The sequence below is a fragment of the Hippocampus bargibanti genome, linkage group LG03, assembly GCF_051943395.1.
Source record: "Hippocampus bargibanti isolate YZ-2025 linkage group LG03, ASM5194339v1, whole genome shotgun sequence".
Taxonomy (NCBI): Eukaryota; Metazoa; Chordata; class Actinopteri; order Syngnathiformes; family Syngnathidae; genus Hippocampus; species Hippocampus bargibanti.
Genome location: NC_142736.1, coordinates 11,497,466 through 11,519,864, shown reverse-complemented (window position 1 = coordinate 11,519,864; position 22,399 = coordinate 11,497,466). Strand labels below are relative to the sequence as shown.

At 43.5% G+C, this 22,399-nt stretch overlaps 1 protein-coding gene across 7 annotated transcripts; it reads left to right on the top strand.

Moving 5' to 3' along the window:
* The first annotated feature begins 1,652 nt into the window (after positions 1-1,652).
* Positions 1,653-15,570, top strand: bdnf (brain derived neurotrophic factor). Of its 7 annotated transcripts, none has more exons than XM_088993215.1 (2): positions 1,653-1,799; positions 14,134-15,570. In XM_088993215.1, exons 1-2 carry the CDS (start codon positions 1,653-1,655, stop codon positions 14,965-14,967), a joined length of 981 nt encoding a protein of 326 aa, XP_088849341.1. In that variant the 3' UTR covers positions 14,968-15,570. The 7 variants fall into 7 exon arrangements, with proteins under 7 accessions (XP_088849341.1, XP_088849345.1, XP_088849342.1 ...); XM_088993219.1 differs by lacking the exon at positions 1,653-1,799 and adding an exon at positions 2,066-2,351; XM_088993216.1 differs by lacking the exon at positions 1,653-1,799 and adding an exon at positions 2,427-2,554.
* The last annotated feature ends 6,829 nt before the right edge of the window (positions 15,571-22,399 follow it).

Genomic DNA, 22,399 nt, shown 5'->3' with positions numbered 1-22,399 from the left:
AGGCAGGGCGTGTGAGTGTTTAATCCGTGACCTCAGGCCAAGCCATAAGATATATGGTGGTGAAGAGCGGCGGCGAAGGCTTGGCGAGTGAAAAAATGGACAAGCATGAGTCAGGCAGCGAGTCCGTGAGGAGCTGTGGAGCAGAGGAAGTGTTAACAACATCACAAGTAGGAGCCATTCAAGTTACCACGTCAGGAGGCAGAGAGGACTGAGGAGGAGGATGGTGGTGGTTGTGGTGGTGGTGGTGGTGGTGGTGGGAGCGCTTGGAGTTGATGGGACACATGCATCCTTTTCTTAAAATCATGTGCAGCCATCAAGGTGAATTGTTCATTCTCATCATGCTGTCCCTGGCAAGTTGATGTGTTACCGCTCCCCGCCTTTATGTCACTCCCTTATTTTCATAACCTGTTGCTCACATGTTTATAACCTCGACATTGAGCACGCTGGAGTCGGGGATAAGCTTTAAATTGTGAGGCACAGCACTTGTTGCTTGTCGCGACTCAAACTTTCATCAAATGGCCAAACTAAAAGGGAGCATGGTGGATTTTGAGCACAAAGTTTAGTTGTGTATTTTTTTTTCATCTTTATTTATTTATTTATTTATTTACTTACGTATTTATCTACTTATTTGTTTTTACGTATTTATGTACGTATTTGTTTGTTTGTTTGTTTATTTATCCTTTTTTTGTGTATTTATTTATTCATCTCTTTATTTGTTTTTTTTTATTTGTGTATTTATGTATCTCTTTATTTGCCTATTAGGTTGTTTGTGTATTTGTGTATTTATTCATCTATTTATTCACTATTTATTTATTTGTGTATGTATTTAGTCATCTCTTTATTTATTTGTGTGTGTATGTCTGTATTTATTCACCTCTTTTTAGTGTATTTATTTGTTCGTTCGTTTATTTATTTATTTATTTATTTATTTATTTATTTATTTATTTCGGGTACTAACGTGTTATGTTCTATCTGTGAATGTTGTCCAGCGTGTCACCCGTCTCCCTGGTGAACTCATCTAACCATAATTAGGAAAAACGGAAAAAATATATATATATTGCGACTATTCCAATGTAAAAGATATATATATATATATATATATATATATATATATATATATATATATATATATATATATATATATATATATATATATATATATATATATATATATATATATAGTGCCCCGTGTTTCATATAATCGTCACAAGTGTAATAATGATGACTTTTATTATGGCTTCCATGATGACCATCTTGAACACATGATTAGTTTTGTGATGCTCTCTAAGATTCGTGCGGTGGTTGTTGGGGCAGCAATCCTCGGAATGGCATCCTGCTTTGATTCACAATTTTTTGTGACACGTGTCCAATGAGTTGTCACGTTGCCCCTATTGTCTCTTCCAGACACCTACAGGTTCCAGTATACGTAGCTGTGCACCACCCATGCAGATGCAGAGCATCCCCCTACCACCACCCTCCGAAAAAAAGTCACTTAAACCTCATGAATGACACAGACACTTTAAGAAAGTTTGGTATGCTGGGCGATTCTCACATCTTACTCATGTTGCTTAGTTCATGTGGGGAACGGCTTGCAAGCGCATCGCCTCGTCACCACATGACAATCAGACAGTTCCACGTTGGCACCGCAACTGATGGAATTTTACTCAAAACAGATTTCTCCTTTGAACTTCCCCATATTCCCCATCAAAAGTTATCTTGCTGAGGTTTCAAAGTCTCTGAGTAGAGCTGTTCGGCGAGGGTTTGGGGGGAATTTCCATCCCATCATTGTGAGAGGCAACGTAAGTATACTTTGGCTTGTGGGCAAAGCAACAAGTTCGGCGGGAAGCAAGGACGCTCCAAACGGAACGTCGACGTTAATTATCAAAGCGCTTGTAGGCCCCTAGACGAACATTTATCCGACGAGTTAGCTATGCGTCTGAGCTCATTGCTCGATTGCGTTCGACGGCCAAGGAGCCTCCCCAGTCAGAAACTCGTCCCCCGTCACAAAGTTACCTGCTTTCTGGGGGGCTTATTTCAATCACGTAAGAGCCCCTATAATGGCATTGTCCGGGAGTGTGTGTGCAAGGCGCTCTCCGACAAGTCGGTCTTGTTGATTATTTATCTTCTCCCGTAGAGCCGCCAAGGTTTTTTTGCCTAAGAGAGTTTAAGCACGGCGATATTGCGAAGGGTTATTAGATTCATAAGTCAGCGAAGTGGTGGGCGATCTACTGAGCGCAGCACAACTTCTCACATGATGACTTCAAACAAGACACATTACCTACCAGCATCTGTTGGAGTGAGTGGATATTAAGACACTTCTATCGCCAGGACAGCGTAGGGGGGTGAAAATGGTAAGTAACACGGCTTTCTAGAGGCTAAAATAGTCGTGTTTGCTGTTTTAAGGCGGCGTTGCTGCCAGAGCTCGGATGGCTTTCGACTTGACAAAGTCGACACAGTGCAGCGAGGCTCCGTAGTGTGCTCAAGGCTCATGTTGACAAAGCTGCTGTGGGGTGAAAAAAAGATTGTGTGGCGTTTTGGGGCTACAGCCAGCCAGGTAAGGCAACCACGGGATACATGACAATGGATGTGCGTGCGTGCGCTACTGAGACTTCCAGGAGGGTCGTGCTTGCTGCCAGCGAGGGGCTTTATTATACATGCATGTATGTTCTTTTAAAGCAACACGTGCCACTTAACTGAGACACTTGGAGCTTGCGGCTAGGTCAGGCGGATTTAAACAGGGCGACACGACCGGCTTTTTATTTTTTTTGTTTTTGTTTTGTTTTGTTTTCATTCGTAGAAGCCGCTATCTGGAAGGAAATGTCCACCCGACGTGTGCTGAAATATTAACACGGTTGGTTTTGCTAGAGAGGAGAAATACACGTGACAACGGCAGCAGCAGCAGCAGCAGAGGCTTTTTTTATTGGGCACTCAACAAAAGTATCTAGATATTTCCGTGGCCCCTCATAGCGTCGTTCCCCCCAGGCTGTGTGATGCTTTCAGCACATTGGACAGAGACACCGGAGCCATCCATGGACTAAACGCGCGCACGCCGGACGCCAAACAGTCTTTTCCCTCCCCAACCCCCTTTGCCAAACCTGGGATTCTTTTTCCAACTTTTGGTAAGATTATTCTCAGGGAACATGTTGTCTTTGAAACAAGATTAAGAGAAAAAATGCAGACGCAAGAGCGTAAGTGGGAGATAAAGAATAGCGCATGTGCTTTTTGTGGAGCTTTATCAAAGTTGAAACGTAGGCTGTCTGGTGTTTTTTTCTTTTTTTCTTTTTTTTTCCACTGCACCTTGTCAGTACCTTTAAGTCCCCCCACATTGCGTTTAAACTTTGGGACATGCAAGCGTTGGTCGCGGAGAACTAACCACGTACATTGTGGTTGTCAGCCCGTGTAAAGGTAAGAGCCCAATCCGTTGTTTCCATATCAGTCTTTTGTTGCTGTCGTTTTTGCGGGCTTTTCTCCAAGACACTTGGGCTTTTCAAGCACATCATGCAGCCTGCACGTTCGCCTGCATTGCCGGCTTTAGTCCAAGAAATAACTCCAAATATAATGTCTCTTTTAGCAACGAGACTGAGCCCATTAGGCACGCAAGAATAAATGATCGTATGTAAGCATCCGGAAATGTCTCTATCGAGATTTCCTCAGGATAATTTATTCAAAACAGACTTCTTCTTTTTTTAAGCTGTGGGGTTTCCGAAGCTGCTTTGTTGCAAGACAATGTGCGTAATGGTTGCGTTATGCCTCATCATGCTTCCCGATGTGGGAACTTAGACGCAGGGGTGATCCAGTCGTCGCGGATCCAAAACCGGAGAACTGATCCTTAGATGCGCCTACAACAATAATGCAGTTAGTCGTGATAACAATTGCTGGAAACAAAAGCTGCCATCTTCCTTTTTCAACGTGCTTATTCATCCATGCCCGTGCCGCTACATTCATGTTTTGTCTTGACGTCTGTGGATTCTGTTATCCAGTCCAAATATAGCCCTACGCTTTACCCCCTCCTTTACCCCAGCCCCCACCCCTCCCGTCATCGCCATCAAATCACTTGTGTTTTTACTACGACCGCTCCACGGTTTCATTCATAAGGTGCTTTTCGCTTCACCTGCTCCCCCTTCTATCCCCCTCTCTTTTTTGGTGGGGGGCGTGTATGGCACTACCGCATACTGCACGGGAATAACATACTAAAAATATATCAATCGTGATCATGTCCTCTCGTGGAATTTATTTCAATTTATTGTGAAGAAATAATGTCTTGTGGAATTATGTTAAATATGGGCGTGGCCCCAGCAATTCGCCGACAGATGTGATGTCGAGATCACGTTTTGTGTAGACGCGGTAGCACGAATACACACCCCACCCTCTTTCAAAAATAAGGATTTCATATGAGATGACGGATTTGGACGGCGGTCACTTTTAAATTCCTCGTGCTCTCACGAAAATCACCCCAAAAAGCCTTGGATATTGTCAGTTTGCACTCCCCGTTTTCATCTCACCCCTCTCTGTGGCTTGTCTCTTTTTTTCTCCTCCTACTCCTCCTCTGGTCGAAGATGTAAGATGTTCTGATCTAAAACGTAGCGATTGGCGAGGAGAGAAAATCCCGACGCCCACGTTCGTGTTTTTAATCAACACTCATCTTTTACACAGCACGTGTTCCAATAAATAGTCTGGAAACGAATTTGTCCTCACGTTTGTCTGTAATTGTATTTAAATGGCGCTACTTGTCCGCAGGCGTCCTCGCACGTTTTATTCGCCGATCCAACATACGGCGATCATTTTCGGTGTAATCGTGTTGACTTTCTAGGAGGAGAAAATGATCAAATAATTCTAACATTAAAAAAGAGATATATAAATTATTACACCGAGCTCCGAGATAATTTTACAATTGCTCGGGGTAACATTTTCGAAAGTTACGTACATTTTTTCCATTAGAAATTTCGGATTTTGTATGTCTATGATTTAATTTTAAAACAAATTTCTTTCTACAAAAATTTGTGTAAAAAATATAATAAAGAAATGAATAAATATATTTTTTCCGCCCGATCGAGACGTGGGATTATGGCGTGGGTGTGGGCGTGTTGGGTAGAGGAGGAGGGATGAGCGGAGGCAGGTTAGGAGGGGTCTGTGGGGTGGCACGACACACTTTGTATGTATGAAGGTTTTTTTATAGCACTTTTCTGCAATGTACGTCAGCGGATCAGTCCATAAATGGGGCTTCAGGCGTGTGTGTGCGGGTGTGCGTCTGCTTGCGCACGCGGACGCACGCGTTGTCTTTACTGTGAATCTCCTCTCTCTCTCTTCTCTCTCTCTTTCTGTCTCTCGACCTCTCTCTCTCTTTCCTGCTGCAGAGTTGTGGTGGGCGTCAAAAATCAGATGAAATCGTTTCGCTCTGTTTTATTCATTTTACGAAAATGTACAGCTGACGTTGTGGTTTTAATTCAAATGTAGCAGGCTTCTGTCTGTTTTGTTGGCATTTGTCTTGTTTTGTCTTATTATTTTGTCTTATTCAATTCGCGAGCTTTAAGCGGATTTATCATAATTAATTGTTTTTATCTTGTTATATTTATAATGACACGTCACCTCATTCTTATTTCCACCGCATATTGCGTCCTTTCCGGTCCATTTCGCATTCATTAATTATTTAAAAAAACGTCGTGCGCACCATATAAATCTGAAATGTGCAATCGATTATTTTGGCGAGAGATGGCGTAAATCTCCTCACAGCGGGAGGAGGGCGTGACGATATATTTAGAGCAAGGAATATAAAATCATCTTAATCATGATGGCAATGAACGCTCCGTCGCCCCGCCACCGCTGCCGCTTTTAGTCACCGTCGTCATCACACTCATCCAATTTCACAGGCTACTTTAAACAAGCTCCTTCAAGGGGGAAGCTGTCGTGAGAATAAAAGTTTTTAAAATTATTTTTGAGCAAAAAACCCCGCAAATTAAGAGGCATTTGCTCGAGCGCATCGGACACTATGATGTGGATGATTCACGATGCAACACGCGCGTGCTCGACCTCATGCAGTGAAATCTCCATCACATCTATTCTATCAACTTCATACAATATTGTCATATAGCCGTTTCTTTCGCGATAAGTCAAGTTGTAGGTTGAGTTTGTACAGATGCAATTATATATATAGGCTTACAAATAGAGGTCGCATGATTCCATATTTTTATATACAGTTTTGAGTCCACAACGGAATATGTTGTCGTTGATTTCTTCGGATAATGATGAAGCACTTCCCTTTAGCAGTGAACGCAAGGGCTATTGATGGTGAGCTGATATTGGATTTTGTGGGGGAGAGAGGGAGGGTGGCAAATGCCAGCAATGAGATCGAGAGACAGAGTTTTAATGGATTTCAGGGTGAACTCCAGTCACTGTCATTAAAGACACAAGGAAGTTGTATTAATGACCGTTGCCTCTTGCTCAGAATTCAAATCAAGGTATTGTCATTACAGGGGAGATTGCATTACCTCCTCACCCCAGTATCTCATTTTATTGAGCAACCCGAGTTTACCTGCTGAAAAGAGATCCCAAGTGGTCCGCAGCCCACCTTCAATGTTTGACGTCATCTAACCTTATACAGTGTTTTCGCACATCTCCAAGAGGAGCCTTCTTTTATCTCCAGTGAAAATGACAATTTCTCAAATGTCATTTCCCCTCTTGTTACTCGCATATTACGCAGTTCCGGTCTTGCACAAGGTGGCGGGCTGCTGACTGAACGAAGCCATTGGCAAGTGCAGACTGAATGTCTCCCTCTCTCCTGTATTTGGCAGCGGAAACATTAGCACGTGTCTATTCTCTGCGCTGTACAAACGAGGAAGACGTTCAGCAAGATTGAAGTGTAAATGCAAATCACATGTATGTAGCATGGCTCGATTAAAACATGAGCCATGTACACCCCCTGCCCTCCTAACCCTCAAAACAAAAGATGTTCATCCATACGCCTCAGACAGTTTGAAGTCATTGTTCCTGAGAAATCTTAAACCTGCAGAAATCCAACACCACAGTGTGGATGAAATAGTGGCTTGGTTTTCAGAAGGACTCCAGGTTGCTATAACGCGGGCGGAAACAGCGTGGATCTCCCTCTGTGTTGCGGCCAGTTCATTTATCACGCCTTATTTTGAATTCATTCAGGAAAAAAAAGACTCCCCAAAAGCCTCTGACGCTACTTGCAAGCCAAAAGACTCAACTTGCTACACCGCCTTCAGTTTTGCCGCATTTGCACAAATGATAGTCTGCGTTGTTTTTTGTTTTTTGTTTTAATGAGATGCCAAGTGATTTATTTATGAATTACTTCTATGGAACATTGTGCTTTTATTGTCCTCGATGGAGTCGGTTCCCTCAGTGATTGCTCGTGCAAGTCTTTGTCATCCAGAGTTTGCCCTCACCCGTTGGTCTTTGGAGAGGGCTATATCTATCTTTGCGTGTCCCTTTGGTGTGTTGGCGGTGGGACTGACTCATTAAGCAGGTTGGAGCAGCCACCCGTATATTGCTGCATGCCAAATAGGAGCTCCCCATGCACACACGCCATTGCGGGGAATGAACGGTGCTGGTCATAGAGCAAATATATCACGATCAACCTTTGCATCACAACATACAAAGGGATGCCGTTTCCCCATTAGAGCTATCCATCACGTTAAAAATGTACATTGAAAAGCTTGACCTGCTCAATACATTCTAAAAGTAATCTTGCTTTGTTGATGTGCTGTCCATTTCTTTTGAGAATGTAATAATTTTGCCAATGGAAACCTGGAGTTTCATACTTTTCACCTTTTTATGAGCCTCTGGTGCCTGTCTGGTGACACATGCCCCGTTTTTTACTTGGATTATTACTGTGGATGCAGCGGGATGAAAACGTGTATTTTTTTAATGCCCACGCAAATCTGACTACTGGTGTTCCCCATGAATAAATAGATAGACGTAGGCTGCATGTTGGTTGTCTTCAGTCTTCTGATTGGGTCACGTCTTGCTCGCGGACGCGCAGATGCATCGCACCATATTTGGTTTGTAAAACAACAGAAGAAAGGAGGATTCGCGTGTGCTCTATAAAAACTATAGAAAATATATAAATAGTTAGACATAATGGTGTGGGTGTGGTGAGAACGCGCGAACAAAAAAAAAGACAAGATGCGCAGTGAGGGCGCACTAATAGTTCCGCCTCGGGGCTGTTTAAACGCGAGTCGGAGGCGAGCCAGCCAAGATTGTCAATGGTCACATGTTGCAGCGTCATCATGGTGTAGTAAAGTTGGTCGACTTCCACGCAGGCTCCCCATTCCAAGCTTCACGGCTCTCGTCTTCATCCAGCTTGCTCCTCCTACTCCTCCTACTCCTCCTTCTGGTCCTCCTCGTCCTCCCCCTCCTCCTCTTCCTCAGCCGCTGCTGCTGCGGCGGCATGCAGGCGACAACTCAGCTTTCACACACCATCTCCACCGGAGCCGTCCAGCCATGGGAGTGCATGACCTCACCCATGCAATTTCCACCATCAATAATTTAATGTATTTGCTCAAAACCTGAAGAGTTATCCCGAAGCTTGTCGGGAGAGGGCACGGAGAGGAAAAGTATAGCTAAAGACTAAATTCTGACTGCCCAGATGACACTGTCCTGTTGAATGGTCTGTTTTACGACTGGGCAGCACAAGGTAAGTTTCTCTCGCAACTTCTTTGTAGTTTGGTTGAATCTTGCTGCTATACACATATATGCACGAATACTAAATATTATTTTTAAGAGTTGTTAGTTTGTGTGTTGTGGGTCTACAATAGTCACATCAAGTCTGGTTATCCTGTGGACAGGCAGCGCCGCGGCCCCGAATGGGGATACGTGTCATCTAATCTTGCCCTTCATTAATAAAAACTGACTAGTGTTTGGTTGGGGTTGTGTTGAATCTAACACAAAAGTAAGATGTTTAGTTTTTCAACTCCTTAAGCATTGGGTTAGATTTTCGTCTTGTGTGGTATTTATTTATTTATTTATTTATTTATTTATTTATTTATTTATTTATTTATTTGCCCTTCTCTCTTTTAAACACAATCCCATCTGAACACCTTATACACTGCAAGTACCAAACTGTTTTCTTATGAGAATCACAGACCGTCAGCATTTCTCTCACCAAGTGAGTTTTTACTCATTCATGTACGTGCAATAGCAAACAAGTTTCGTGGAGGGATGGTGGGGGGGGGCTTTGTTGGACGCATCACTCATTATGACTATTGGAAACCCCAGACCAAAGCGACACCTACTACTTTGGTTCACTTCTTGGTGTTGTGTTTGAATTGGGTGTCATATTAAATTACACACCTATCTATCTATCTATCTATCTATCTATCTATCTATCTATCTATCTATCTATCTATCTATCTATCTATCTATCTATCTATCTATCTATCTATCTATCTATCTATCTATCTATCTATCTATCTATCTATCTATCTATCCATCCATCCATCCATCCATCCATCCACACATCTCCCTCGCTGGCAAAGAGATGGTGGTAAGCATGAAACTTGCCAATATTTGACGGTCTATGGCGCCATCTTGTGTACATATTGTTAACTACAGTGTCCTCATTTCCAAATTAGTGCGGCGATCTCGCAGTGAACTGGTGATTTCCAACACTGGATCGAATTGGAAGCAGGTTTGACATAGGCTGGCATATGAACACTTTTTAGATAGCGTTGATTGTTCTGAATAAATGGCGATCACTGCATGTTGTGTGGGACGAAAGCAATTGATCTGGACAGCACAGCTCAGACAGCAGCTGTTTGAATGTTTGGTTTGAATGTGGCAATGGATGAGAGTTGGCTCTGACGCCAGGTGTAATCCCCTGTTTGTACTCACGCGGTGTATTGCTAAATATGCTGTGAAATGGTGTCAGATTAAAAACAGATCTTCAGGCAGCAATCCTCCATGTGTGTCACGCATTACTATTGAGAGTTTGGTTGTGCTGTATCCAATCTTATGTGTGCTTTTTAGTTTCCACTGTTATTACAGCTGAACAGTTTGCATTGAATTCTGTGTGCGTTGGACGTGACCAAACATGCTGCTTGGTAAACACTTCCACTCGGCAAGGTTGTTGAGGAATTGAACAAAGTGCAAAACACAAGCAAGCCATGACAAATAATAAATGTTCCCGTACAGTCCAATCCAATGTTCATACCTCATGGTGAAAGTTTTACGATTGGCATATGCCATAAAGTATTTTGAAGGTACATTAGCACCTGGTTAATGATCACAAGGAATGCTAGTCCTTTCATGTTTTTTTTGAAACTTTTCATCATCTTTCATATGAGGTATTTCGCGGCGTAATCCCCATTTGGTGTAAAGAATAAATGTGAGATTAAGTTACATATGGCAGCGTTAGAGGCCATGCCCTCAAAAGGAGACAAACAGGTGGTCATTCGGTGCGTGTGGACGTCCGAAAGGCCTCCCCGCTTCACCTGCTCGCATTGTTCTGCGTGCTTCATGCACGAGGTGTGTCACCGTGGATAAAAGCATGTTTGAGCAGTGGTTATTGAGGCCTTTATGTCCCTCCGTTGCATGTCATCTGTCCGGAAGGAGGGATGGGTGAAATGAAGGCAACCATGCCGCTTGTAGCGCATGATGTCAAAGACGTGATTACTGGTTGCAAATCAATATCCTTGAATCAAGGTACATCAAACAAAAATAAAAAATGAGATCCAATATGAGAGAAGAGGTACGGCGCAAAATTCTGCAGAATGTTTGGGTTCTTCCTCGCTTGACTTTTCCACATTTATCCCATTTAACACACGACGACAACTGTGAATTGCAGTCCGTGTAACCTCTTCCTTAGCCACTTGTATAATTCTCAGCCAGTCCCACAGCAATTAAATGATTCATTGGCTTTATTGCATTTTAACAGGATGTTGATTGAGAACATAAGCCATATTGATCGTCCTGATGGAAACAGGAAATCACAGAGATATAAATAAAATCATTTGTTGTTCCCGGTGTGAGGATACCTGGGGGAATTGCATGCAATTGCATGCTGTTGAGTGGCATTACCCCCAGCAACCTCCTCCTCTCCATTCTCTTCCCTGTGGAGACCTGGAAGAGACGTCATCTGTGGTTGTTATGCTGCGAAATGACGCTGCCACTCTCTCCACCCCCTGCTGCTGCAATATTACCCCTGTGGTCGCTTACGGAAGATGCAGCACTTTGTCTGCGCCATTTCCAGCATGAAGTTTGACGCCTAACAGTAATCAGCCCTCTCCCTTCATTTCCTTGACGTGGAAGTGGAACCATTTGTGTGGAGTGCTGATAATAATATCAGCCTAAATGCATCCTACACGTAAAGCTCGTGACCGGCTGCCATCCCGTAAAGCAAAACGATTTTCTGTGCTGAGAAGGCCCACGTACACCTCCTGATAGGAATCCAAACATGAATGAGGGCTTAATCGGTACGGTTTAGCATATAATCAGATTTCACGAGTATGGATCTGCTCTTTATGCCATTCTTTGCCCGTATTGTTGTTTTAATTGACAGGGGAGGGTGATAACCCCAATCTCTTTATAAGCCTACCCCCCTCCCTATACATCCTCCTTCAAGCAAACACACATTGTGGAGGAGCACATCCGTGAGCTTGGGGAATGAGTGGCTCATTAAGAAGAAGGATGTGATATTCTGAATAGACTGGGAGACTCCCAGCACAGCTATTTTTAGTGCTGGTATCTCTATGGCAGTCACCAATGTTGTTTAATTGCAGCCCCAGACACCAATTAAGAAGGAAACAAATGCGTTTAAGGCGAAGTTTGCTCGTTCTTGACGAGAAAAGTCCTTGCGTCTACACTGAGAAGAGGTCGGGGTGTGTTTGTCCTTGTTCTTTATATTTCCCTCAGTAGTGTTGCGACATGCTCGGTTTGCTCACGGCAAGGGTCAGCGTGCTCATTTGGAATGCTAATTATTGGCTACCCTATTGTTTCCGCCTTCTTAAAAGTGTATGGATTTTCTGTACTCAGATCATTTGGAGTGTGCAGAGTGTTGGAGTGACACCTAGCGGGGTTAATCATATTAAAGATTGGCACCTTCCAGGATAGCGAAGATGACGCATTTTTGAATGATTCATGTGCTGCTGGGTTCAGCCTGGAGAGTTCTGGAGTCATCCAACTGCTCTCAGCGCATTTCTACTCAGTCATGATCAGATTTTTTTTTTCGGAGTTGGCGAAACGGATCACTTCAGAGTCATCGACGTGTCCGTGTTGGATGACCCATCGACAAACATGCAAAAGGAACAAAGGCCTCCCCTCTTACATCAACACATGATCATTAGTATTATTACGTACACAACTAACATAGGTTCAGTCATCAATTGTCGGTTCAGACACAAAACACACTTAACCATTGTGTTTGTTGAGCGTAAGCAGGTTCAACTGTTGACTAAGGTGTGTGTGTGTGTGTGTGTGTGTGTGTGTGTGTGTGTGTGTGTGTGTGTGTGTGTGTGTGTGTGTGTGTGTGTGTGTGCGCGTGTGTGTGTGTGTGTGTGTGTGTGTGTGTGTGTGTGTGTGTGTGTGTGTGTGTGTGTGTGTGTGTGTGTGTGTGTGTGCGTGCGTGTGCGGGGGGCACAAGTACATGTACGTATATACTTCATTGAAGTGTGTGGCAGTCTCTACCATTGCCAGCATGCGCCCTGACACTCTCAAGGTAGTCATGATGGTATATGCTCCAACGTAAAACTTCACAATTTTTTTAACATCTCAGCAACATCTTTCACAGAGGATGACAAGATGATGGCACATTACCTGTTTTTGCTTCTTGTTCAGAGGGAATACTTCAATCATGAGCGAAACATCTTCAGGGAAACAAAAATCATCCTGCAAAACTGGCGTAATATTTCTTTGTCGGCCTCTATTTTATTTCCGAAGCTACTTTGTGGTTTTTGAAAGAAGACACCAGATAGCCTCTGTATTTGCAACTCCCGTATTTTCCGGTGTATAAGGCGTACCCAAATGCCTTAATTTTCTTCAAAAGATGAGCCTGCGCCTTATACGCAGGTGCGCCTTACATGTGGAGTAATATTGAGCCTCAACAGGTCTCGCAACTATTGTCAGCAGCCATCGACTCCATTTCCCCCACTAGAAAAAGTAATGCATAACCCCAGCCTTTACTGTAGCGCCTTATAATTCGGTATGCCTTATATTTGGAAAACTTTATTTATACATTATATTTGGATGTTTTTTTCCGTTGAAGGTGCACCTTATAGTCAGGTGTACCTTATATATGGAAAAGGCTTGAAAAAACACTATTTATTGGAGGTGCGCCTTAAACTCCATTGTGGCCTATACACTGGAAAATACGGTAAATTGACTTGTTAATGCACCACACCTCCAGAAATGCGCAAGTGCAGTTTCGGCGTAATCGTGATCACAGACAAAGTAACAGGTGTTAAACGTGCGGTTATTCGCTAAATGGTAAATGAAAGCTTGCTTTCACATGTGATTGCCTCAGAGCAAGGGTGTCAAAGTCATTTTTTGCCGCGGGCCACATTGTAGTTATGGTTTCCTTTCGAGGGTCGTTATGAATTTGGGGAACCCATTAGAATGTTTAAATCCCTTCAAATATTACATATAGAGCACACAGCAAATTAATGAATAACTCGTTTTCAAACCTGAAGTCAAGAATAATGACTTTTATTGTGGTTGACATCCAAAAATATGAAATTTTGGCTCGGATTTTAGCAATCATCATTGAATTTAACAAGTTTGATTTGCTTTCGCGGGCCGAAAAAAATGATGTGGCGAGCCAGATTTGGCCCGCGTGCCTTGACTTTGACACCTGTGCCTCAGAGGTTTCAAAAATACAACACAAAAAGAGCTTATCTGCAATCACTTGCTAGCTTTGGTATCATAAGGACTATGTGATGTTGAGCCCGCTTTAGTGAGTTATTGCCAACAAATAAGAATCAAAAGCAAGCCTGACATATGAAAAGGATGATCCCCGTTTCGAATGATTGGAAAGACACTGCTGATAAAAGTGTGATTTGATGAGCCTCCAACTATCATGGGAGGCTTGCGTGCTATATTGTGACTCACAACGACGAGCTAACGTGATTCCAAAATCTGTCCACTAACAAGCTGTGCCTCTCTTCCTTTTCTTTCTTTCTCCAGTTCCACCAGGTTAGAAGAGTGATGACCATCCTGTTCCTTACTATGGTTATTTCATACTTCAGTTGCATGAGAGCTGCGCCCCTCAGAGACGCCCCGGGCATGCAGGGCCATCGGACGGAAGGCTACTTGGGCGCCGCCGCCACGGTCGCGAGAGGCCGGGGGACTCCACAGAGTGGTGGCGGGCCGGGCCAGCGTGGAATGCCTTCGCTCACAGACACCTTGGAACAGGTGATAGAGGAGCTGCTGGAAGTGGATGGTGAGGCGGAGGCAACGCAGATGGGACAGGGAGCAGATGAGAGCCAGGGAGGCGGGGGTCTGGCTTCAGCCGTGGCCACAGAACGCAAGGATGTCGACATGTACGACTCGCGGGTGATGATCAGCAACCAAGTGCCTTTGGAGCCGCCGTTTCTCTTTCTTCTGGAGGAATACAAAAACTATCTGGATGCTGCTAATATGTCCATGAGAGTGCGGCGACACTCTGACCCCTCGCGACGTGGAGAGCTCAGCGTTTGTGACAGTATTAGCCAGTGGGTGACGGCGGTGGATAAAAAGACGGCGATCGACATGTCGGGGCAGACGGTTACCGTCATGGAAAAGGTTCCCGTCCCCAATGGCCAACTGAAGCAATACTTTTACGAGACCAAATGCAACCCCATGGGGTACACAAAGGACGGCTGCAGAGGAATAGACAAGCGGCACTATAACTCCCAATGCAGGACAACCCAGTCCTACGTGCGAGCTCTCACCATGGATAGCAAAAAGAAGATCGGCTGGCGGTTTATAAGGATAGACACTTCCTGTGTATGCACACTGACCATTAAAAGAGGGAGATAGTGTATAAAATGTATAGATTTTATTGAAGAGTTTAAAAAAGAGAATACAGAGAAAATATCTATTTGTATATATACATAACAGGGTAAATTATTCCGTCAAATGAACATTTTATGGACTGCATGTAAAAAAGAAAAAAAAAAGATGAAGTTTATACAGTAAAAGTGATATAACAGTCTATTTATTGAACATAATCATGACCTTGTAAACGATTAAAAAAAATCTGATCAGTCATTTGCTCCCACTTTAAATTACTATATCACATTCCTCAAGACATCGTCATTTGTTTATGTTGCCAAGATTTACCAAATGAAGTGAAAAAAAACAGGCAAGGAATGACAGGACAATTGCATCTTCAAAAGCTTGCATGCTGCTTCAATTGTGAATTGACAAATTCTCCACTGACAAAAAAAAACGCTAAGAGGCTGACCAAAAAAAAAGACAACTTTCCATTTCCATACTCGGTGGAAAACAATTTTCCTCTCAAGTAATTTATCTGTTTACTGTTTTAAACTTCTCAAGGTATAATGTTGGGATTACATACTATGTCAAGGTGCTGTTGTCAAAGCTTTGCTGTTTATTTTTTTATTCCCACCAGAGAAAGATATATATTAGAAAAAAATTATATATATATATATATATATATATATATATATATATATATATATATATATATATATATATATATATATATATATATATATATATATATATATATGCAGTATACGCACATGAGACATGTTTCTGGGTTAATATTATTCATTTTGTATGTTGTGAAGTTGTTTGCAATATTAAACTGAAATATTTGAAGAAATAAAAATGACTATAGGCAACTGAAAACCAAAACCAATGTTGATAACGTTTCAACCCTCCACTTTTAGTTATTTGCCCAAAGCACATAGGACGCATCAATTAGTCGGTAAATTGAGAAAAACATTCCTAAATAAGCAGTGGTTCCGATTATACTTGACGTGTAGTGTTTCAGAATGAGAATCAGAAAACCTTTATTCGTACCGCAATGGGGACATTTGCAGTCCACAGCAGCAATTTGAAAGGGGATGGGGTGGGGAGGGTGAAAGGATAGAAAACAAGATATTCTAAACATACCAAAATAAAAATGTCAACTGTATACTGTAAATGTGTAAAACCGCTTCATAAAAAAACTGTACATAATGCAAGTATCAAGAAAGTGTGGATTCACGAGACATGTAAGTGTACTGATGAAGTAGGTCAGGATCAGAAGGGTGGTTGCAAGCTTTGGGGTTGAGTCAGTGTTTGACAGAGGGAAGTGGGTGAAATACAACACAGTACTGCACCACTCCTTCACAAAGCTTCACAGGCGCAGTTTTTTTTCTCTCTCTCTGGCACTCAAGTTACACCGTAATCCCACAATCAGAGAAACACAGTCATCCTCACTTTCACAAGAAAAAGTGTCTGCACGTTCAAGTTTCAACTTGTGGAAGTAAGCTCGGGGTGCTCTTGACGCATACTTGAAGGCTTCACCCACGCATGCATCTATGCTCATTAAAACCAACAGTTTAGTGTGAGTGAATCCCGTCGTGATGTCTTCAACAAAAGATCAGTCGTCGGTGCATTCACTGAGTTGTACAATCACAAAGATATCTGAGGGAGACCGACATGTCTGCTTTCTGGGGTGAAAGGTTGACACAGCTTCATTTCCGTCAACAGTTTATGAAGCTCTGTTTTCTTTCATCTACAAATACTGCTCACAATTTGGACAAAGGGATCCTTGTAGCCGACGCAAAAAATACCCAATTTACAGTATGTTAGGTCATTTGTTGGTGTTAACTGTCGGACTTGAGCACCAATTTCCTTCACCAAAACTTGTTTGAATTAAAGTAAATCTGTGAAGAAGAGTCGAACTTGGAATTTGGAAACCCCAGAAGAAAATGTCCACGACCAGAGAACGGATGTTTGCTCCTCTTTCCAAGGTAAGAATTTAATGTAATGTAATGATTTATTTTCATACGGCAAATGTGAGGAAACAATCATAGTGTCGCTCAAAAAAGGATGACCAGTTCATGGAAATCATCTTCAACCTTTTTCATGAATTTCCAACAACAGTCATCGTAAGGACATTCTCTTAATTATATTGCTGCAACAGCAGTTTAACAGCTGTTTAAAGGACAACCGACGCCTTCAAATGACTTCTACTGAGCGTATTTTACAAAGATTCCACCGCATATAGCTATATTTTACGTTATAAGACTATACTTATATGAATATTCAGGAAGTCTTGTTTTTGACTTGGTGACGATTCCTGACGTCACGTCACGGAAGGAACGTCCCTGACCGAGAAAGGACACACAATGCATTTTGCGGTACTTTGTTTGGTCTGAAAACTTCGTGTTGATGGCAAAATTAGAAGGAAAACACATAAATAACGCGATTGTGAATCGTTGTGTGTTGCACCAAGACTACTATTTGATATTCGCTGACACAAATTCCCAGGAGACAAATCAGCCCATTTCCACGGAGCTCTGGCGCCATCTTCTGGTGCTACATTTCTGTCCAGACGCCTCAAAATGACACAGAATAAATTCTTTAATCGATTGCAAACATGTATGCTTTCCTCTTCAGAACTATTTGAATCATATCCATAACTGGATGAGGAACAAGAAAGCATCTTCTCCGAATCTGAAGCCATTGTTTTGATTCTCGAGCAAGGCAAGATGTCCTGGCGTGACGTCACGAACTAGGGGGCGGGACATTCTGAAACTGGCCACTTCCGGATTCAATTTGAAGTAGTTTTTAGACAGTTTAAGTCATTTTTATTGGTGTTTTGCATTTGACTAAAAATATCAGCCTGCGTGTTTTGGGTATTTTAGATGCTATAAAACGTTTTTCTGATGTCAGTTAGGAAACAAAAAAGTGGTGTCGGTTGTCCTTCAAAGTGATCCGTGAAGAGATATCAGTGAATGTAATCATCACTATACAGTACATCAAAACTCTAATGATTCTAATCCCTGAGGGACACGACGGATTCGTCAGCTAAAGCCATGAAAGCGTCATTTCTCCCACAGACAGGATGTGGTGCAATAATCCTTTGAACAAAAGCACCAAGAGGCTCAGCAGAGCTTTTAAATGAAATGAATGAATCCATCAAAACTTACCAAGATCGTTTTCTGAGTGATTAGAGTGAGGTGGGGAAGAAATGGTTCACGTTTAAATAAAGCAGACCAAGACAGATGGAAAATGTATGTTAAAAAAAAAGAAACAAAGAACAAAACCTTATAATCCAACCAGTTATTTAAAGGGGAGCCATTCATATTTTGAGAACTGAGTAAAATACCGTCATATAGATCAGTTTCATGTAAAGCAGGGGTGTCATACTCTGTCATACATATTTTGCTGCAGGCCACATTGTTGTTCCAGTTTCCTCTTGAGGGCCGTTAAGAATTTTGAGAAACCATTAGAATGTTTTATGTCCTCCTCCATATTACATACAGAACGCACACAAAATTAATGAATAGCTAGTTTTCAAATCTGAAGTCAAGAATAATCAGAATCAGAATCAGAATCAGAATACCTTTATTCGTCCCGCAATGGGGAAATTTGCAGTCCACAGCAGCAATTGAAGAGGGATGGGGTTGGGGTGGGAGTGAAAGGATAGAAAACAAGATATTCTAAGCATAACAAAATAAAAATGTCAACTGTATACTGTGCAAATGTAGATGTGCAAAAACCGTTCTATAAACAAGACTGTACATAGTGCAGAATCAAGAGATGCATTTAGATATATTGCAACAACCCATATTTACAAGTGTCCAGTTTTTTTTTGTTTTTTTTTCACATGTGATCATTGGGAATTGTGAAGCCTGACAGCAGTCGGTAGGAACGAGCGGCGGTACCTCTCCTTCTTGCAGCGCGGGTGTAATAGTCTCTGGCTAAAGGAGCTACCCAGAGCTGTCAGGATGGGCAGGAGGGGGTGGGAGGGGCTGTCCGTCATAGCTTTTAGTTTAGCTAGCGTCCGTCTGTTGCCCACCTCCTCTAGAGAGTCCAGCGAGCAGCCCACGACAGAACTGGCCCGCTTGACAAAGCGCTCCAGTCTTTTTCTGTCCCGGGTGGTGATGCTGCCTGACCAGCAGACAATGCCATAGTGGATGGCTGATGCCACCACAGAGTCATATAAAGTCTTTAGGAGTGACCCCTGAACTCCAAAAGACCTCAGTTTCCTGAGGAGGAAGAGGCGACTCTGTCCCTTTTTGATTAGGGCATCCGTGTTTGTTGTCCAGTCCAGTTTATTGTTGAGAGTAACACCCAGGTACTTGTAGGAGGTCACCCTCTCAATGTCCGAACCCTGGATGTTCAATGGTGCAGGTGACGATTGTTTCCTGCAGAAATCCACCACCAGCTCCTTGGTTTTGCCGGTGTTGATCTGGAGGTGATTCTGCTGGCACCAGTCCACAAAGTCCTTTGTCAGTCCCCTGTACTCCCTATCGTCTCCCTCTGTAATGAGGCCGACAATAGCTGAGTCGTCAGAGAACTTCTGAAGGTGGCAGGTTGGGGTGTTGTAGTTGAAGTCCGAGGTGTAGAGGGTGAAGAGGAATGGAGCCAGGACTGTTCCCTGCGGCGCTCCGGTGCTGCAGAGAAGCCTGTCCGACTCACAGTTCTTTACCCTCACGTACTGTGGCCTGTTTGTGAGGTAGTCTGTAATCCAGGATGTGAGGTGATGGTCGACTCCGGCATGCCGCAGCTTGTCCCCCAGTAGACTTGGCTGGATGGTGTTGAAGGCACTGGAGAAATCGAAGAATGTGATCCTCACCGTGCTCCCAGCATTCTCCAGGTGCAGCAACGCCGTATGGAGGAGGTAGATGATGGCATCCTCCACACCGATGCTGGGCTGGTAGGCAAACTGTAGCGGGTCCAGCGATGAGCTTGCCAGCGGTCGCAGGTGGGCGAGGACGAGTCTCTCCAGCGTCTTCATCAGGTGAGACGTCAGCGCCACCGGTCTGTAGCTGTTGAGCTCTTTGGGGTTGGCAATCTTGGGCACTGGGACCAGGCATGACGTTTTCCACAGCTGTGGAACTCTGCCCAGCTTCAGGCTCAGGTTGAACAAGTGCTGGACAATGTCACACAGCTGGTCGGAGCAGGTCTTGAGGAGTCGGGAACTGATGTCATCCGGACCTGCTGCCTTCCTCACCTGCATCCTCCTCAGTTGGTTCCTCACCTGCGCAGTTGTGACAGACAGGCAGGAACCAGGAGGCAGAGTGGCGGCTGAGGGTGTGGCAACGGTTGGGAGGGCAGATGTTGGTTGTGGAAAGCTGGTCATGAGAGGGGGCAGGGAGGGTAAGGCCACAGTGAGAGTTGGTGCAGGTGCAGCTACAGGTGAAGTTGACGGTGGGCCGGGGGCGGCTGGCGTCTTGTCAAACCGATTGAAAAAGCGGTTGAGTTCATCTGCCCAGTCCTTGTCTTTTTCGTTCAATGTCACTGGGCTTTTGTGGCCTGAGATGTTTTTCAGGCCCTTCCAGACACCAGCGACATTGCTGGCTTGCAGCTGCTCCTCCATTTTCATCCTGTAGGCCTTCTTCCCCTCTCTGATCTTCCTCCTCAGTTGGATCTGCACGGCCTTCAGTTCCTCTCTGTTGCCCGACACAAAAGCCCTTTTCTTCTCCTTCAGGAGGACTTTTATGTCGGGATTAATCCATGGTTTGTTGTTGGCAAAACACCGCACAGTCCTGGTGGGTACGGTGTTTTGTTCACAAAAGTTAATGTAGTCTGTGATGGTGTTGGTGAGTGAGTCAATGTCTTCCCCATGAATCTCAGTAAAGAGCTCCCACCTGGTTGAATCAAAACAGTCCCGCAGAGCTTCTTCAGCTTCTGTGGACCATCTTTTGATCGTGCGGGTCACAGCTGGTTGCCTCTGGACAAGGGGTTTGTACACAGGCTGGAGATAAACCATATTGTGGTCTGCTCTTCCGAGAGGGGGGAGGGGGGAGGGTAATGACTGTTACTATGGTGTACATTACAACAATTTGAAATTATGGTTCAGACTTTCGGAAGCATCATGGAGCCTGACATGCTCGGTTTGCTTTCGCGGGCCAAATAAAATGATGTGGCAGGCCAGATTTGGCCCCCAGTGATGTAACATACAGGAAGTCTGGCTACACACAACACAGTGGCAAAAAAAACATATGTTTGTAGCAAACCTGTGTGAATGCCGTTTTCATGTTGTCTTGTGTTGTCAGAGTAGATGCAGACAGTACACTCAAAGATTTAGTCTTTTTTTAGAATTCCTGCTGGTAAAGATCCCTTACAGAAAAAAAAAAAAACGGTGAAGGTTATGGCGAGAAGCTTTACAAGGGAAGTACTGGAGTGAGGAGGCAATTAAGAAGGCCCGTCTTTGCAGTATTCACTTCATATCTGCTAAGTACAGTACTGGGAATTAGGGCTACCATGTCAAAATACTGTATATTCCAAGTTGTGAAAGCAGAGTACAATTTTCAATTAGTGAAAGTAACAAACAATGAGTATAGCTTGAGTGGAAGAATTGATATGCAGCCGTTGGAGTTTGCGTGGTCTCCCCTGCAGGAGTTTTCTCCGGTTTTGGCGGGGTACACCCTGAACCGATTGCCAGCCAATCACAGCCCACACAGAATGAACAAACATTTACGCTCACACTGACACCTAGGGACAATTTGGGGTGTTCGATCACTCTGCCATGCATGTTTTTGGAATGTGGGAGGAACCCAGAGGACCTGGAGGAAACCCACGGAGGCCTGGGGAGAACATGCAAACTCCACACTGGAAGACCGGAGGTGGAATTGAACCCGAGATCTCTGTCCTGTGATCCTGATATGCTCACCACTTGACCAATGGTCCACAACCATAAATTATTAAGATCTAATCATTTTGTATTTCAGGTGTGAGGTGCAAAAATCTTTACTCGCCTCCTCACATTATAAACTGTGCCTGCAGAGTGTCTCCAATATAAGTGCCAGGAACACTGGGTTGTCACAATGCTCCAACACCAACCATTTACACCAGGATTGTCAAACTCTGTTCTTGGAGGGCCGCCGTCCTGCATGTGTTCCAAGTCTTCCTGTTGCAACACACCTGATTCAAATGATCAGATAATAAGCAAGCTCTGTAGAAGCCTGACATTGAACCTGCTCGTTGGAATCAAGTGTTTTGCAAAAGGGATAACGTACTTGGAAAACATGCAAGACACCCCTAATTTACACTATCCATGGCAAGTGTGAAAACGTTCTGTTGTCGACATTGCTACTCCCACAAACGGTGAAATCATCTTACTTCTCGAAGAGAAGTTAGTGAAAAGTCAGGGTAAGTCTGTAACAGAGTTCACATCACGTCGTTTAATGTAATGCAAGATCGCCATAATTACTACTGTCACTTCAAAAACGGTGTGCTTTTTCGTAATGGAAGCCAAAATTCCCAGCGCTGCGTGAACGCA